We start from the raw sequence: 19,734 nt of genomic DNA, 5'->3' as shown, positions 1-19,734 counted from the left end.
TAGGGACTGTTTATTTTCTAAATATTATAATTCAGTCACGATAAAACCAGTGTATGTATTTTATTTACTGGTCTTTCTTTACTCGCGTAGTCTTCTAAATAAGGCGGCTACAGTTGCGTACTACATTTGTTCTCGTGGTTGGTTCTGACCTTAAAAGCTGTTAGGCACTTCCGGTGTAAATCATTCAGGGCACGATTTTTTAAAAACAGTCACAACGGAAAGTGTGAATCCAGCTGTTTTTTTTTATCTATCGTTGATACCGTTATATTATGACAATGTTCCCGTTTTCCACAGTAGTGTGATATTGAAGGATTGAACATGAACGAAGAGAGCTATGCTCTGTGTGAACGGTTAATTCCAAGTTCCTATGTGAGACAAGCACGCCAAGCTGTTCGTAGCAGAGAGAATCAAATACGGACTTTCCTTGAACACGTGAGTATGAGACAAACACATTGTGTTAGTAAATCACTTTGCTCTGCAATCACCCAAATAAAAACATTTACAATTTGCATAATAAATTAACAGTGCTGTGTTAGGTACTAATTTGCATAAATTACATCAGATCAACTAGCATATGCTTGTTAATTAAATCTGATTAAAATCACATGCTAAGTAAACAAAATTTTGGATTTGTTACAAAAAAAAAATGTTTATACAATTTTTAACAATATTCTCGTAAATAATACTGACCACAAAAGACACCTATCATGAGCGTCCTTTAATATTAAATAAAAATATATTTAAATTAAATTAAAAAAATTAAGCCCACCAGGATCTTATTTTAAATGCATTTTAAAAATTAAATTTTTATATTAGCCATATTCATAGTATAATAAATTACAATATATCTGGTGACAAATATTTTATTCACATATGTCTTGTTAGAGCATTTTGCCTGCTGCAAATACGGACACTTGAATCAGGAATTGTGATATTGTTAAGGTATAGGGCAAAGTTCAATTGTTATCCTAGTTACTATTGGCAACCATTTTTAAATTGTTAGTGGTGAACTGGAAAATTCAGTAGCCAAGTACAAAATTGTTAAGCATCAGAATTGTTTATGTTTTATAAATATATAATAAACTACTCAATCTGTATTAGAAGTCATGGCTTCTATTAAAATGGTACAATGCAACAGAAGGGATGTGGCTTCTATTAGTATTAGAGCATCTAAACATAGGTGAAATAGTGAATTTTTAGTTTTCAATTGATCAAAAACAAATGAGTGTGACTTCTATTATTTCACTATTACTTCTAATACAGATTTTACGGTATTTTAAAAATTCAGATATCTATTCAATATATTGGTATAACTTTCACAGAGTAATCACAAACAAATTTAGTCCACGAATGAAAGCCTCCAGGAATAGCAGAATGAATGCGAAAAATTAGCATCAGCACACAATATGTTGATATAGTGCTGGTTATTAGTGTAGATTTCTGTTACATTAAACTGTCTTCAATTCATAAGTGAAATTTACAAATTTATTGTAAAAAGGTTGTCTGTATCAACCCCTAACAACTACAGTAATAAATAAAAATTGTCCTTGACATGCTAAGTAAACAATTGCAATTAAAATCTTAATTATATCTTTTATTGATTATCAGCGAAGATGGTCCGAAGATGGTTGGGATGATGAGACTATTGAGTTACTGCTGCATCAACTATCACTGATGGACAGTAACAACTTCCCTGGTAACTGCGGCGTTGGTGAAAGAGAAGCTAGGTTCTTATCGGGTATTGTTGCTAGGCGACATTTTAGGTATATATTAGAACAAATTATTAAAATTAAAATGCAGTGCTTTCTCTTTAGTTGACAAGTACAATTATGTTTGGACTTGGCATTCGCTACACCAGTCATCAGCTTTTTTTATTAGTCCTTATCAGACATACATACATACTCTGAAAAAGGCTTTTGGGTTCTGTGTGTCCATCCGCTCAACATCATATCTAGACAAATTTTATTCAAATCCGGTCAAGTCATATGCATGTCAATTTGTTTGGTTGACATTTGACTGACTGGTAACATTTTTCAATATTTTTGTTTGACACTGTATGTTGGTGAATACATTGGACTATGAATTATCATGAACTAAAACACTGTTGTGTAGCACACAAGTGTTTCAATAAAACAATGCTACCCTAATTCCTGCTAGGCATATGTTGCAAAAGTTTTGGTACATACGATAACAATCACTGCACAAGTGTATTCATCTTTTTTATTTTTCACTGTGTGATTACTGTTATATGTGCTACAAAAGCAATTTTAGTTTATGATAAATCACAATCCAATTTTTGACTCCCATGTGCGAAGCACAAAATGGGAGTCTTTGCAGTTAGTGTGTCTGTATGTGTGTATGTGTGTATGTGTGTATGTGTGTGTGTATGTGTGTATGTGTGTCCGACTGTTCCACTGCTATCTCAAGAACCATACATCGGTTTTTGATGAAACTTGGTGCATAGATGCTCTGGGCCAATGCGCAGATTTGATTAGGTTTTGGTAAAAATCCATGCTCGTTAATTACCTAATTTGCATGATAATTAGCTAATTTTTAGCTGTTCTATGACTGTTCCACTGATATCTAAAGAACCACTCATTGGATTTTGATGAAACTTGGTACATAGATGCTCTGAACATATGCGCAGATTTGATTAATTTTTGGTAAAAATCCGTGCATATTAATTACCTAATTTACATGATAATTAGCTATTTTTTAGTGGTTCCATGACTGTTCCACTGATATCTAAACAACCACTCATTGGATTTTGATGAAACTTGGTACATAGATGCTCTGAACTAATGCTAGGTTTTGATTAGTTTTTGGTAATAATCCGTGGATACTAATTACCTAATTTGCATAATGATTAGTCAATTTTCGGTTTTTCCACTGATATCTCAAGTACTAATCATCACATTTCAAATGAAACTTGGTACATAGATGTCATACGACACTGCACAGACCTGATAGTTTTTATGATAATATCAGTACATATTAATTACCTAATTTGCATAATTAATTAATTTTCAGCATTTGATATAAGTAGTTAGCATTACATTTCAATGAAACTTGTTACTTACATACTCAAGGACTATGCAGAGATTGATTGTTTTCGATAAATATTTGTGCATATTAATCACCTAATTTGCATAATTAGTTAATTTTCAGCTTTTCCATGGGTATCTCAAGTACTAATCATCGCATTTCAATGAAACTTGGTACATAGATCCTTTAGGACTATGCAGAGACCTGATTAGTTTTAGGGTAAATAATTGTGCATATTAATTACCTAATTTGCATAATTAATTTTCAGCTTTTCTACTGATATCTAAAGTACTAATCATTTACATTTCAATGAATCTAGAATTATGCAGACCCAATTAGTTTCCGGTAAATATTTGTGCATATTAATCACCTAATTTGCATAATTAACCAACTTTCACACTGATATCTCAGGTACATGTACTATACATCACATATCAATGAATGTACATGGATGCTGTAGGACAATAGACAGACCTGAATAATTGTGGGTTACAATCTGTACATATTAATTACCTAATTTGCATAATTAACCAATTTTAAGCTTTCACACTGATATCTAAAGTACCGTAAAAACTCCAAAATTTCGACCGGTTTTAAATAATTGGCGTTAGAAATGTGACATGTTTTTAGAGTCGTGGCCGAGTTGTAACTCAAAATCTAAACAAAGTCATCAATCAGTGAGTATTATGACAAGCAAAACAAAACATCAAGACGCGCAGAAGAGGTCAGCACAAAACTAATAGGTCAAAAGACAAAGCTGTCTCGCACTACCTAGGAAAACTTGCGAATGTTCGAAGTACAGGTACCCATTGGACAAAAGATACATGGAAGTTTAGCAAACTATCTCCCCGACCCAGTGCAATGTATCCGGTTAGAATCAAAGCTCACGTGTCCCTTATTTGAGGGACCAAATTCTGCCGTAAATTCGCCCTTGGATTAAAAAATAAAATGGGATTTAAGAAAATAAAATGGGACTTTTAAGGTGTATTTTGGCGTCATTTTTCGGACATTTCAATCAATCCTGCCGGCTAAAATAGAGTCTAAGTTTTACCGTAGTCATTGACATCTGTCTATTCAAGAGTACACGTGTATGATTTTTATCGTGACTAGCGTGAGCGGGTAAGCTTCCTTTCGAGAATGAGCTGTTATCACTGTGAACAATGTTAAATTATTCTTCAGATGACCAGTTTATTTTTTAAAAACAACTAATTTTTTTATTTAAAAAAAAATCATGCCGTTTTCGCATCAAAATCCAAGTCAAAATATCATACTACAACATCAATCTCTTCGCATTGCGTTCAATAACATTAACATATTTAAATAAGCTATGGTAATTTGAACACGTTGGCATCATCCAGCTTTTTGATTGGTTAATTACGATTTGACCTATTTGACCTAAGAGAACATGGCGGATATCCTACAGCATCAAACGTTTATACGAGACCGGAATCATTCGCTTACGATGAAACTTAGTTGACTTTTATTTGTATTTCATAACCATTCACCAAATTTATTTTGTGTACATTATTATAATCACTACTGAGTACAGTAATAATCAACAATTCAGAAACGCAGCATGCCGAGATTTTTGTGTTCGTTTTTATTTGAAACTTCGTTTATTTAGAATATATTTTCGTTACCAATAAAATAAAAATCTCTCAGTCAATCAGAAACCCGGATTCATGCCTTCGAGGAAGGTCCCGTTTGAACGCTCACATCGGTTTTTTTTTTCGTTTGGGGGAAAACTAAAACTGGTCGCAATTTTCGAATAAGAATGAGTCGGCAATTTTTAGTGGAGTCGAAAATTTGGAGGTAAATAAAACACCGAAACCCGGCAAATAAATAGCCAATCGAATTTTTAGAGGGGTCGAAATTTTGGAGTTTTCACGGTACTAATTATTCCATTTCAATGAAACTTAGTACAAAGATGCTCTAGGACAATGTACAAACCTAATTAGTTTGGGGTAAAAATCTGTTCATATTAATTCCCTAATAAGCATAATAATTCATAATTTTTTGGTTCTAATCACATTTCAATTAAACTTGGAGACATAGATTTTCTGTTACATTGCGCAGACCTCATTAGTTTTACACTCAAATCTGGTCATATTAATTTTCTGATTTGCATAATTAGTTTTCAGCTAAGTAATTTCGAATTATATTTAATGTGTCTCCAATACTCTCAGCACATGGGAGTTCTTTCTAAGCTTTCTTTGATTTAATAATAAACTAACATTTTTAAAATTGTATGGTTTCATCCATATTCTACAGTAAATTCTTCACTGCTACAAAATTGTGTGACATTCCCATACTTTTGAAAATTAGTCTCCTGGGGAATCAAAGCAGTTTACTATATTTTATCATGATCCAACTTCACTGAATTGAATGCTGGTGTTGTAATCACTGTAGTATTATACCTAATCTGATGGCACTAAGCTACTGTGACAGGAACACAGTTGTAAGTCTTTCAGAAACTCTGTTGTGTCATGGTATTTAATTTTCCCCTAATTGTTACATGTATATTTCATTCTCCTTGCCATACCTCATGCAAATTGCCATTAAAGCCACATTTTCATGTAAGCGACTTTTAAATAGTAAGGTTTCAGGAGGATTATGTTGTTGAGTAAGATGATTCACAACTTTGTAAAACATTTTATTTGCATTGGTAGACTTAATGGCACTGTTTGACTGATAGGCATGTTGTCAATCTAGATCTACAAAAAATCAAATGTTTTGCAAAGCTGCAAGCTGCCTTGCTAACAGACAGTACAAATAATTCTCAGAACCACTGTAATTGTCAATATCTATTGTACCTGTTTTGTGTAATATCTCTCATTTCTTTATTCCCCTTTAAAAACCAATTATTTTAATACGTTTACGTTTTATTGTTTCTTACTGTGGATCATAGATAAGGTGATGTCACAGCATTTTCACATGGTGTAGGTATGTTACCATACACAAGGTCTCTGCTACAGTGTTCCATGTTTTTTGTTCAGTAATATCCAGGTGATTTAAATACAATTTTGGACTCCATCACTCAGCAGGAGTGTGTGCAATTGTAACTTGATGAATGACCATAGTAAAAATCCAAAACAAGCTTGTAAGTTCATACCGGTACATAGCATGTATGAACTTACAAACTTGATTCCCACAGTAATCGTTATAATAAAGTCAATTTACATAAAACTGTGGCTGTATATAATTGTTGTAATCGGCATGAGACAAGGTAAGGTGATTTATGCAAGTAGTAATAGCCAACTGGTCTACTTCCGATACTAACTGTCCTTTTGTCTCTATAGATTGGGTCATGGTATCGGTAGATCAGGTGATATCACTGCTATCCAACCCAAAGCTGCTGGCTCCAGCATATTAATGAAACTGTCTAATGTCTTAGTTACAGACGCAATTAAAATTGCAGGTAAAATTAAATGTGAAGAGGCACTGAGGCATAATATAGCAGATTTGTTGCTAAATGATCAGTAATTATCATATCACAGATGTCTCTGCGTAATTGTAACTTGTTGACAGGTGTCATTCCTGTGTGAGGGGTATAAAGTCCTCGGGACATTGTTGACTGACCATTATGTAAGTGAATTTTTGTAGATTCAGTTGTGATTGAGTTTTCGGCTTTTTTAGACATCATCAAGTGCACCGAATCACAGGCAGGAGACTGATGATTTGAATGCAACCTTCAAAATACTATGTACTTCCTAGGTTACTTATGTTAAGTCTGTTCAGAAGCAGGATTTTAATCTACGTACGTTGCACGACAGGATTTTAGATTATTCTGATTAAAATTAAATCAGTCTGGTTTCATTCTCACAAACAACTGGTTATGTCCCAAACCCCCCACCACCATCTTTTCTGACAGTCGCTGGTGTCGGCTTAGTAACATGGCGGCCATAGAACTCTAAACTCACTACCCCAAATGCATCAAAAACATTCTATATTGATTATGCTAAAAGGACAGGCTGAACAAAAATGAGGACTCTCCCATGCCACTCATACTGGACTGACACTCATCTCAATCTAAGCCAAGATACCTGGATATGTGAAGTGCTGATCCTTTAACTAAATGACTGTTCTATTATTTCTCAGTGGTAAATATATTGAGAAAACTAGTTAATTCTATGTGTGTGTTGGAATATTGTGGGAGTTATCCAAATTAAAAACAATATGAGAAAAGTTGAGTTCTTGTTAGTTTGTTTTTTCATAATCTCATTCCTAACCAACAGGTGCTCGGACAGTTGCCAGTAGTTTCATTGTTCCCATGGCGACAGGGATGAGTATTGTTCTGTGTTTTTTGGCTCTTCGTCACCAGCGTCCCACTACTAAATATATAATATGGCCACGAATTGATCAGAAGTCTTGTTTTAAAGCCATCGTAACATCAGGTATGTATCTCATGACAACATTTTGAGTTTAGTGCGCAAACGCAAAAGACACTTTAAAAATAGTTTTAAAACACTTTTGTTTCCTCAAGTCGGAGATATAAAAAAGGGAAACCTTGAATACTATCTTCTTTCCACATTTATATAAACATGTTGTTGTATTTTATTTAAAGTTGTTTTGACCAGTTACTTGTTTATTTCTACACATCACTAGGTACAATTACTTTAGCTGTGTAGGCTATTTCGTTATTAATCAAATTTGTTGCTTTTTCACAAAATAAGCACTCATTTTTTTTTTTATTCAGACCTACAATGGGAAATTAGGTTCATTTGGTTGAAATTACAAAAAAAAATAATCATAGAAAATTACCTAATACACAAACTTATGGCATTGAAGGGGCTTTTCCATTTGTAGGGGTATGTGGATTCTGTTAACTATTATTTGTGACTTATGGCATTGAAGGGGCTTTTCCATTTGTAGGGGTATGTGGATTCTGTTAACTATTATTTGTGACTTATGGCATTGAAGGGGCTTTTCCATTTGTAGGGGTATGTGGATTCTGTTAACTATTATTTGTGACTTATGGCATTGAAGGGGCTTTTCCATTTGTAGGGGTGTGTGGATTCTGTTAACTATTATTTGTGACTTATGGCATTGAAGGGGCTTTTCCATTTGTAGGGGTGTGTGGATTCTGTTAACTATTATTTGTGACTTATGGCATTGAAGGGGCTTTTCCATTTGTAGGGGTGTGTGGATTCTGTTAACTATTATTTGTGACTTATGGCATTGAAGGGGCTTTTCCATTTGTAGGGGTATGTGGATTCTGTTAACTATTATTTGTGACTTATGGCATTGAAGGGGCTTTTCCATTTGTAGGGGTGTGTGGATTCTGTTAACTATTATTTGTGACTTATGGCATTGAAGGGGCTTTTCCATTTGTAGGGGTGTGTGGATTCTGTTAACTATTATTTGTGACTTATGGCATTGAAGGGGCTTTTCCATTTGTAGGGGTATGTGGATTCTGTTAACTATTATTTGTGACTTATGGCATTGAAGGGGCTTTTCCATTTGTAGGGGTGTGTGGATTCTGTTAACTATTATTTGTGACTTATGGCATTGAAGGGGCTTTTCCATTTGTAGGGGTGTGTGGATTCTGTTAACTATTATTTGTGACTTATGGCATTGAAGGGGCTTTTCCATTTGTAGGGGTATGTGGATTCTGTTAACTATTATTTGTGACTTATGGCATTGAAGGGGCTTTTCCATTTGTAGGGGTGTGTGGATTCTGTTAACTATTATTTGTGACTTATGGCATTGAAAGGGCTTTTCCATTTGTAGGGGTATGTGGATTCTGTTAACTATTATTTGTGACTTATGGCATTGAAGGGGCTTTTCCATTTGTAGGGGTATGTGGATTCTGTTAACTATTATTTGTGACTTATGGCATTGAAAGGGCTTTTCCATTTGTAGGGGTGTGTGGATTCTGTTAACTATTATTTGTGACTTATGGCATTGAAGGGGCTTTTCCATTTGTAGGGGTATGTGGATTCTGTTAACTATTATTTGTGACTTATGGCATTGAAGGGGCTTTTCCATTTGTAGGGGTATGTGGATTCTGTTAACTATTATTTGTGACTTATGGCATTGAAGGGGCTTTTCCATTTGTAGGGGTATGTGGATTCTGTTAACTATTATTTGTGACTTATGGCATTGAAGGGGCTTTTCCATTTGTAGGGGTGTGTGGATTCTGTTAACTATTATTTGTGACTTATGGCATTGAAGGGGCTTTTCCATTTGTAGGGGTGTGTGGATTCTGTTAACTATTATTTGTGACTTATGGCATTGAAGGGGCTTTTCCATTTGTAGGGGTATGTGGATTCTGTTAACTATTATTTGTGACTTATGGCATTGAAGGGGCTTTTCCATTTGTAGGGGTATGTGGATTCTGTTAACTATTATTTGTGACTTATGGCATTGAAGGGGCTTTTCCATTTGTAGGGGTATGTGGATTCTGTTAACTATTATTTGTGACTTATGGCATTGAAGGGGCTTTTCCATTTGTAGGGGTATGTGGATTCTGTTAACTATTATTTGTGACTTATGGCATTGAAGGGGCTTTTCCATTTGTAGGGGTATGTGGATTCTGTTAACTATTATTTGTGACTTATGGCATTGAAGGGGCTTTTCCATTTGTAGGGGTGTGTGGATTCTGTTAACTATTATTTGTGACTTATGGCATTGAAGGGGCTTTTCCATTTGTAGGGGTATGTGGATTCTGTTAACTATTATTTGTGACTTATGGCATTGAAGGGGCTTTTCCATTTGTAGGGGTATGTGGATTCTGTTAACTATTATTTGTGACTTATGGCATTGAAGGGGCTTTTCCATTTGTAGGGGTATGTGGATTCTGTTAACTATTATTTGTGACTTATGGCATTGAAGGGGCTTTTCCATTTGTAGGGGTATGTGGATTCTGTTAACTATTATTTGTGACTTATGGCATTGAAGGGGCTTTTCCATTTGTAGGGGTATGTGGATTCTGTTAACTATTATTTGTGACTTATGGCATTGAAGGGGCTTTTCCATTTGTAGGGGTATGTGGATTCTGTTAACTATTATTTGTGACTTATGGCATTGAAGGGGCTTTTCCATTTGTAGGGGTATGTGGATTCTGTTAACTATTATTTGTGACTTATGGCATTGAAGGGGCTTTTCCATTTGTAGGGGTATGTGGATTCTGTTAACTATTATTTGTGACTTATGGCATTGAAGGGGCTTTTCCATTTGTAGGGGTATGTGGATTCTGTTAACTATTATTTGTGACTTATGGCATTGAAGGGGCTTTTCCATTTGTAGGGGTATGTGGATTCTGTTAACTATTATTTGTGACTTATGGCATTGAAGGGGCTTTTCCATTTGTAGGGGTATGTGGATTCTGTTAACTATTATTTGTGACTTATGGCATTGTAGGGGCTTTTCCATTTGTAGGGGTGTGTGGATTCTGTTAACTATTATTTGTGACTTATGGCATTGAAGGGGCTTTTCCATTTGTAGGGGTGTGTGGATTCTGTTAACTATTATTTGTGACTTATGGCATTGAAGGGGCTTTTCCATTTGTAGGGGTATGTGGATTCTGTTAACTATTATTTGTGACTTATGGCATTGAAGGGGCTTTTCCATTTGTAGGGGTATGTGGATTCTGTTAACTATTATTTGTGACTTATGGCATTGAAGGGGCTTTTCCATTTGTAGGGGTATGTGGATTCTGTTAACTATTATTTGTGACTTATGGCATTGAAGGGGCTTTTCCATTTGTAGGGGTATGTGGATTCTGTTAACTATTATTTGTGACTTATGGCATTGAAGGGGCTTTTCCATTTGTAGGGGTATGTGGATTCTGTTAACTATTATTTGTGACTTATGGCATTGAAGGGGCTTTTCCATTTGTAGGGGTATGTGGATTCTGTTAACTATTATTTGTGACTTATGGCATTGAAGGGGCTTTTCCATTTGTAGGGGTATGTGGATTCTGTTAACTATTATTTGTGACTTATGGCATTGAAGGGGCTTTTCCATTTGTAGGGGTATGTGGATTCTGTTAACTATTATTTGTGACTTATGGCATTGAAGGGGCTTTTCCATTTGTAGGGGTATGTGGATTCTGTTAACTATTATTTGTGACTTATGGCATTGTAGGGGCTTTTCCATTTGTAGGGGTGTGTGGATTCTGTTAACTATTATTTGTGACTTATGGCATTGAAGGGGCTTTTCCATTTGTAGGGGTGTGTGGATTCTGTTAACTATTATTTGTGACTTATGGCATTGAAGGGGCTTTTCCATTTGTAGGGGTATGTGGATTCTGTTAACTATTATTTGTGACTTATGGCATTGAAGGGGCTTTTCCATTTGTAGGGGTGTGTGGATTCTGTTAACTATTATTTGTGACTTATGGCATTGAAGGGGCTTTTCCATTTGTAGGGGTATGTGGATTCTGTTAACTATTATTTGTGACTTATGGCATTGAAGGGGCTTTTCCATTTGTAGGGGTATGTGGATTCTGTTAACTATTATTTGTGACTTATGGCATTGAAGGGGCTTTTCCATTTGTAGGGGTATGTGGATTCTGTTAACTATTATTTGTGACTTATGGCATTGAAGGGGCTTTTCCATTTGTAGGGGTATGTGGATTCTGTTAACTATTATTTGTGACTTATGGCATTGAAGGGGCTTTTCCATTTGTAGGGGTATGTGGATTCTGTTAACTATTATTTGTGACTTATGGCATTGAAGGGGCTTTTCCATTTGTAGGGGTATGTGGATTCTGTTAACTATTATTTGTGACTTATGGCATTGAAGGGGCTTTTCCATTTGTAGGGGTATGTGGATTCTGTTAACTATTATTTGTGACTTATGGCATTGAAGGGGCTTTTCCATTTGTAGGGGTATGTGGATTCTGTTAACTATTATTTGTGACTTATGGCATTGAAGGGGCTTTTCCATTTGTAGGGGTGTGTGGATTCTGTTAACTATTATTTGTGACTTTGCATCGTCTTTTGTTTTATAAATAGGTTTCACACCCGTCGTAATTGAAAACCTGTTGGAAGGAGATGAGCTAAGAACAGATCTCGCTAAAATTGAAGAAAAAATTCTTGAACTTGGAGCTGAAAATATATGTTGCATTTGTAGCACAACAAGTTGTTTCGCGCCTAGAGCACCGGATAGGTTAGTTTCATCTTGTTTTGGGTTTACAGGGCTCAAAACTACCCACATTTTGTGGATGAACTGGGGGATGCATGTTTTAAAACATGTTTTATATGCTCCCATGGGACTTGTATCAAACATGGTATTATCGGTTAGTTTATTGAGTTTAGTATAGCCATGCAAAAAAGTATGAACAGAAGTAAATACATGTCGATTCATGTAGGACACCTGTAGACATATTATTTAAATTTAAAAATAATTAAATTTTGTAAATTTATAATAGTCTGGTAGGACTAATTTTAGAAAAATGGTAGCTCCAGGACAAGATTTGGTAGTATGTACCTTGAGCTACTGTAAATTTTAAGGTTCATCTTCCAGGGTTTTGGTTCATTATGGTTGTAATAGATGCTTTGGAATGGAATGGAATCCATGTACAAGTGTGTTAGCTATTATGTTTTAATTTATGTACATGAACTAATTAAACTTGGTCCATAATCATATTTTCATTTGTTTACATTGGATGCTATAGCATGCAATAGAAATAGTATCAGTACATCTTAATGTTCAAAGTTGAACTCAAAATGGTCGATTGATGGCCATTTTGTGGTGAAGTCTCCCTAGATATTAAACAATGATTGCATTAACTCTAACTTAAAAGGTATACTATAGAGCTGTCATTTATAATATATTTGTATGTCAACAACCATGTTTGGGACATGGATGCAAGCGGTGAAAGCCCCTACTAAAAATCTCCACGAATAGCTTTATGAATAATATAGAACAGCTTTGACAGGCGGTGTATTATTCTAAACTAGGCGTGGGATGTATTCATTAGCTTGCTTCACAGAAATGAAATGGTATACATGTCAAATGGTTACTGATCAATATTTACTTGTTGGCTGGTATGTGTGTCAAATCATTTGTTGTCATTGTTTACTATGAACATACAAACTTTTCCCACTTGACCCAACATGAACTGAGCACCTAGACATGGATTCATATTGCTATTTCAAGGGGATTGCGAAGATGTAATTGGTAAACATTTCAGGGATTCAACGATAATACCAGAGAAAGAAAAACAAATATTGTAATGTAACTCAAAATGAATAATTTATTATTTTGTTTTAATCTCTTAAAATATAATCTTATCTGTATATCTTTAATCCGCAGGTTAGAAGAGATAGCTATACTTTGTAGTAAATATAACGTCCCACATGTTGTAAATAATGCATATGGTTTACAGTCTTCCAAGTGTATGCACCTCATTCAACAGGTCAGTAGTCAGGATCTTCCTGCTTAATAAGGTTAATTATATAAATTAATTATAAGAGCTATAATAAAACAAAATAATTGAATTGAATTTCCTTGTATTTTGCACATATTGCATGTAACATTGGACCTATATACCGAACAGAACATGATGAAACGACTATGGCACTTTCTGTAAAATGTCTTGCAGTGTGTTTTGTTTCAGTAAATCAGTGGCTAATCGTCATTGGCTGGGAAGATTGTTTTATTCTTAGCTTCTAGTCCCTACTCTAATTCTAACAATCAAAACAGACCTTCCGAATGACTGAAGATGAGCAGCTGTAGTTGATATGTAGTTGTTATTTATACTGCATATTTGGTGTTTCCTCTTTATTGCAATTTAGTTTGTTTACCGTAGTAAAATTTAGGGAATGCCTTGTTGGTCTCATCCTCAATTGTCAAAGTTGTTTTAATGTAGTAATTATGCATATGATGAATCAAACAAAAACATTTAAACCACCTCTAAAACAAAATGGTTTCATCTTGAGCGTTTGTCAAATGTTTAGAGTGCCCTCATTGTCAAATTTAGGATATCTTTTGTTTTTATGATTGATTTTATTATTGTTTGTTTGTTTGTTTGTTATTGCAGGCCTCACAGGTTGGCAGACTAGATATATTTGTACAAAGCTCTGATAAGAACTTTATGGTTCCTGTGGGTGGATCAGTCATAGCAGGGTATAATAAAGAACTGGTTGATTCAATCAGCCAGATTTATCCAGGTTAGTAGTCATGACAACACATGTTAAAATTACTAGTCTATCTAAATTAGTGTGCACAGATACATTGTGTAGATTTTGAGTCAACAAACATTTGTATTTGACGCGTGTTGTATACATGTTATGGGTCTCACATCGAACATGACACGCTGACCACTAAAGGGTAAAAAAATGAGTAATTTTGAATACATTGTTACAAACACGCTGAATGGCTGAGTTACAGTGCCATATGGCATATTAAAATCACCAAATAGACCAAATATGGTATAGTCAGTTATTTAGTTCATCGCGCTGTTAACGACTTAGTAAAATAGTATGTTATTGTGGTTTGAATTGTGTAAATTCAAACTTAATTTCAGTGACATGTTGAGATATGTAACAGGATTGCATTTTGAGAAATTCCTATACTGAACACTTCTGTACACCAGACTATTAAACTATTTATTTTTCAGGTCGAGCCTCTGCTGCTTCATCAATCGATGTATTTATTACACTATTAACATTGGGGAGCAAAGGTTACAAGAAATTACTAGCTGATAGGAAGGTGAACACTTTATAACAAATCGTGATCAATGTGTGTCGTGAGGGGGTGAGGGTGTATATATTGTCCATTAGGGTTTGTCTCTATCAGAAATTCTTTTCTACATATCAGTATTTTGATAATAGTATTGTTGTCATCAACAATGGCTATTTATATCATGCCTCAAGGAAGTTTGAGCTGAATTCAAATGTCATACTACTAAGCAATGTTACTGTACATATGTGCACTGCATTCTGGAAAAAAAAATCCCATTGCATATACTACCAGGATAATATTAGAAAACTATTATTCAGGAATGTTTAGCAATATTAGGAATTGTATCAATTTTAATAATATGACGTTTTCATTCAATGTCACTGAACACAATTTTGAGATTCAACATGGATGGCATTTACAATGAGAGTATGATGAACATGACATGTAATCTTTGATTTGGTTTGAACCTTCGTGATTTTCTCACAACTTCAGTTAGTCATAGTATAGAACTTGTATAACTTGTAGTCAATTAAAACACCATGGTATATGTGTAACAGCCTGATGTGCAATACCGGTAAATGGAAAGATACTTTAATAAATGTGTTAGTAAGGTGAAATTATATGTGAATTATTGGATTCATCTGATTATCATTGCAGGATATGTACAAGTACCTGTCTCAGGAGATAAGTAAAGTGACCACAGTACACGGAGAGAGGTTGTTAAACACAAAAAACAACACTATATCTCTGGCTATATCACTGTCACAACTGCAAGGTAACACTAAACAGCTGACTGAATTTGGTTCCATGCTGTTTACCAGGTTTGTCTCAGGTACCAGGTGAGTTACCAACTACTTTCTTTCACTTGTGTGTTTACTTTGAAGTATTTTAAAACTGTAACAAAATGGAATTGAAATAACAAAAAAATGTGTTTGCTCTCTAGGTTCATAATCCACTGATTACTGATGAGTAAAATACGATTCATTTTGACCATAGACACACATTCATCATTTACGTGTCAGAACCTGAGCAACCAGCAGTACAATTACAGTGAATATACAGCGCCCTCTAGTGACAAGTGTTTCTGTGATGTAAAAATGGAAGACTTTGATATTGTTTCTATTTGTGGTTGTCTGTCAATTAATACATTTGGGAGATTTACTTTCTTCCATATTATAAATAACTACTTTCACTCTTCTACTTCGTCTGTATGTCACAAATGCTTCGTGGCTAGAGGACACAGCACGACTTTTAGGAAAGGTGGATATAACCCAAATATTGCACTGTATTAAAGTGACAGTTTTTTTATAATCATGAACGTTGATATGGTTCCCATGCAATATAAAAAATATATTGTTTGTGTATAATTATCCTTACAGTCCCTGTTAATGAGTTAATCAATATGCAAGGATAAAGAGTTTAGAAAAGTTGAAACGTGAGCTTTGGTAATTTATCCTGCAAGGCAAGTTTGAGATGATCAGGTTCCAATTTTCTTTTTGAACTGAAATTAACCAAGTTAGTTTATTTTTTTTCAGAGTGATTGCACATGAAAGTCCACCTCTCGTTGTCTCTGGTTATGAATTCAACAACTATGGGGCACACACTAACAGATATCCTTGCACATATTTAACTGCTGCAGCTGCGATAGGAATGACTAAAGATGATGTGGACATGTTTGTGAAAAGACTTGATAAAGTACTGGGAAAATGTCTTAAAAACGTCAAATCTCAACCAGACTGCTTGGTGGAGAGTCGCGTTGACAGTAGTGAACAAAGCACTGTAGAACTTCAGGAAGGTGAACAGTTATCCAGTGACTTGGAGAATAAATTAACTTTGAATTGCAAGGACAATTGAGCATATATTTGGGAATTGATTGTTTTTGGATCTACGTGGTATTGTATTTTACTGGAGGAGAAAAGATTCTCATCAGGGTGGGGACATTAATAAATCATGCCATAAAATTAATCTGAAATTTTTATTTTTAAATAAATGAAATACATGATAATCATGCAAAAAGTGAATAAATGTACATTTCTGCAATTACACCGAATGTTTGTACTTTTTCCCTCTGACCTCATATGTCAGGAAAAAAAATGATTCAAATTTGTTTGTGTTACTAGACTCCCTAGGGACTAGTGAAAATATTCACTGCCCCTCCCCCCAAATACACAAAAACTAACAATTGAGAACCATTTCTCATATGTAGATGCCCATTAACACGACTCAAAACTGACGAGTTAATAACCCTGGCAAACAGCATGTTAAATTTTGAACGTTGTAACTAATACACTGCTCGGACTTTAAATTAGTTGCTATTGATTGTTTTAGATTAACATTACTCTTATTTAGGTTATGCATGCAATAGAAATAAACTACCAGTATATATGAAGTCTCACAAAATCGATATTGTTAATACAGGTAGATACTTTAGTCAATTCATTGATTTGATGACAGTGGAGATAGTATACACTACTCCAGCCACAAAATCACTGAATATTTAGTACTCTGGTTGATCAGTCTAAACTTTCTATAGTGGGTGCTGTAATGTGCACAAACTTATGGTTATAACAATTCTCACTTGAGGCAAGAATTATATTTTGTTCACAAATGAAAATGCACACAAGTCTGTCAACATAAAGAAATGAGTATATCCATATTACAATGTTATCCCCAGACAACACTTAGTTTAGATGAAGATACATAGATTGGGGAGAGGGTGGAGTCTGCATAAGCATTGAAGATCAACAGTATTGTGTTAGGGTTGTCACTAGAAAAAGTTACATGTGTATAAACCAGGCCTAACAAATTCTACACATCAAGAGTATAATATACACTTTGAAACAAGATAACTTCGCCCGCCCAAAGCACTTACAACACCAGTCCAAGTAGGGGATGTCATGTACATGTACACCCCAGTTTTCAAGTGCAATAGTTACACCAGTACCGATACCCCCTGTACCATAGGGCATAAAATCTGCTAGCATAAAGGGATGCAAACACGATATAAAAACACAGGGTTTCGTAAGATGTACAGCATAATTTCATTTTAATACTCGTTTATAACAATACCTGACAACAATCAGTTTGGCTATCAAAATGGGCAAACTATATAAACACTTACAAACTTTGAGAGAAAAAGATAGTCATCTTTAATTAGTAGCATACAGGCCACAATTTATACCATCAATTTTGTAACAAAGTACTCTCATCTCCTCTATGGTGAAAGTGTTGGAAGCCAGATATATACATTTATTTTAAAAGAGTTTACTAATTTTCCAAAAACAAACACGATATCATCAATCATTCCAGGTCACTAAATATAAGGATGAAAACAAAGTTGAGATGTTATTCTAGATTGTTTTATCAGTCATAACCTTAATGACCCCCAGAACTTATTTCCTTGACTTTCACAGGTTCATTTTATGCTGATAAAAAAAAATATGGGTCAATCATCCATGAATTTGAAAACAGTGTTTTTTGAGAGACTTACTATCAGTTTCTATGGTAGAAAGGTTTTTTCATATCTCAAAATTTTGTTTGGGTTTGTATGTGTCAGAAGATGATTATTCTTGGTTGGTCTGAATTATTGAGAAATTCTGCTGAATATCATATATTTTTTATGAAATAATGGTTTAACAGATTCATATTTGATATAGTTCCAAAAAAGCTCATTTTTTTTCAGGCAGTTTTCCTCTAAACAAATATTTGGTACTGGGTAAAAAAACACATCAATGTTTTGCTCTTATTTATTAGGCAGAGTGCCCACCAATAATCCCAAGTAAGCTGTCTATGAAGAGAGGTTCAAAATAATGAAATAATCATATTTCAATCATATGCCAGTCCAGTGTACAGCCTTCACAAACAAAAACCACATTACCAGTGAGGTAGCGAGGTAAATAAATTTAAAAAATGACTGGACAAAATCTTGCGTACTATGGTTAACACTGATTTAAAAGAAGTCCTCCGCTACAAACTGTTCGCAACTTGCACAAACAATGGAAAAAAATAAACCTGTACTGATTTCCCATTTAATATAAAATAACATTTCCCATTCACAATCCATCGAGTATCCATTCCGCCTACTGTAAAAGTTGGTGGCGTAAGATTTCTCAAGCTACTTTTATCAGTTTACCACGTAAAATTGTTGATATTTCATCTGACGATAAAGTCTCGTACTTGAGCAGTGCCTCTGCCAGACTATGGTGTTCACGTGAGTGTGTTTTCAACAGATTCTTGGCTCGTTCATATGAATCCTGTGAAAGAAATACATTTAGTGTTTAGTGTTACAATATTATTTTCAGCAGAAAACAAATACATGCATTTATAAATACCATATAAAAACCCAAATTTTCACAATTCTAAGATTTATAAGGGCATAACACAAGGATCGCATTCTGTAAATTTGGGGAACTCACTGAAAAATGGTTTCAAGAAATTAAAGCAATTTTCAGCATATAAACTTGAATTCTTGTGAAACTAGTTAAATTTTGATGTGTGAGCCACATTACCTTTATTAATGATCTGACTTCATTTTCTATAAGTGCCTCTGTTTCAGGACTCTGAGTATTCTGCTCAGTGTATGTCATCAGACCAAGCTGAAGAGACATAGACAAATGGATGATTAATACATGCATAGACCAGTAAATAAGACTAACATCTCATCTCTACAATCTTGACACACACGCAGATACATTGTATTATTAGAATAGTCATCTTGGCTCTGATCGGAGGATTCTTAAAGGCACAAAATTGGCGCCGTGGGCCACTATTGTCTAGTGTTATTGTAGGAGGGGCTTTCTGTAAGTCTGAAATTAAAGAAGATGCTATCATTTATTTGGGGGATTATAAACAATGATAACTATGTAAGGAAAACAAGACTGGAATTTGAATATGGTACAAGTAGATAACCCAGTTGACAGTCAAGTTTATTTATTCAGTACTGCAATACATGTCAGTTTACTCGCACTTTTTTTCACCAAATTTTAACATTACACTGCCTGTAAGTTTGTAAAGAGGACACGCATTGCTTGAGTAACGAGAATTTGGGGATCTGAG

General features: G+C 34.6%; 2 protein-coding genes across 2 annotated transcripts in view; one reads left to right on the top strand and one right to left on the bottom strand.

Moving 5' to 3' along the window:
- The first annotated feature begins 175 nt into the window (after positions 1–175).
- Positions 176–16,722, top strand: LOC100373943 (O-phosphoseryl-tRNA(Sec) selenium transferase-like). The gene is made up of 10 exons (XM_085504214.1): positions 176–432; positions 1,609–1,763; positions 6,345–6,463; positions 7,281–7,439; positions 12,006–12,159; positions 13,309–13,411; positions 14,036–14,165; positions 14,615–14,706; positions 15,337–15,518; positions 16,215–16,722. The coding sequence occupies exons 1-10, from the start codon at positions 319–321 to the stop codon at positions 16,531–16,533; spliced, it is 1,527 nt and encodes a 508-aa protein (XP_085360340.1). The 5' UTR covers positions 176–318; the 3' UTR covers positions 16,534–16,722.
- The window catches only part of LOC100374098 (ATP-dependent zinc metalloprotease YME1L1-like), a 23,679-nt gene continuing 20,585 nt past the window's right edge, over positions 16,641–19,734 (bottom strand). The window contains exons 16-17 of the mRNA XM_085504213.1: positions 19,188–19,274; positions 16,641–18,932 (exon numbers count right to left, since the gene is read on the bottom strand). Of these exons, the coding sequence (XP_085360339.1) occupies positions 18,789–18,932; positions 19,188–19,274 (231 nt within the window). The 3' untranslated portion in view covers positions 16,641–18,788. The remainder of the gene's footprint in view (positions 18,933–19,187; positions 19,275–19,734) is intronic.

Source organism: Saccoglossus kowalevskii, chromosome 10 (genome assembly GCF_978046115.1).
Source record: "Saccoglossus kowalevskii chromosome 10, keSacKowa6.1, whole genome shotgun sequence".
NCBI lineage: Eukaryota > Metazoa > Hemichordata > Enteropneusta > Harrimaniidae > Saccoglossus > Saccoglossus kowalevskii.
This window is presented reverse-complemented; position numbering and strand designations above follow the sequence as displayed.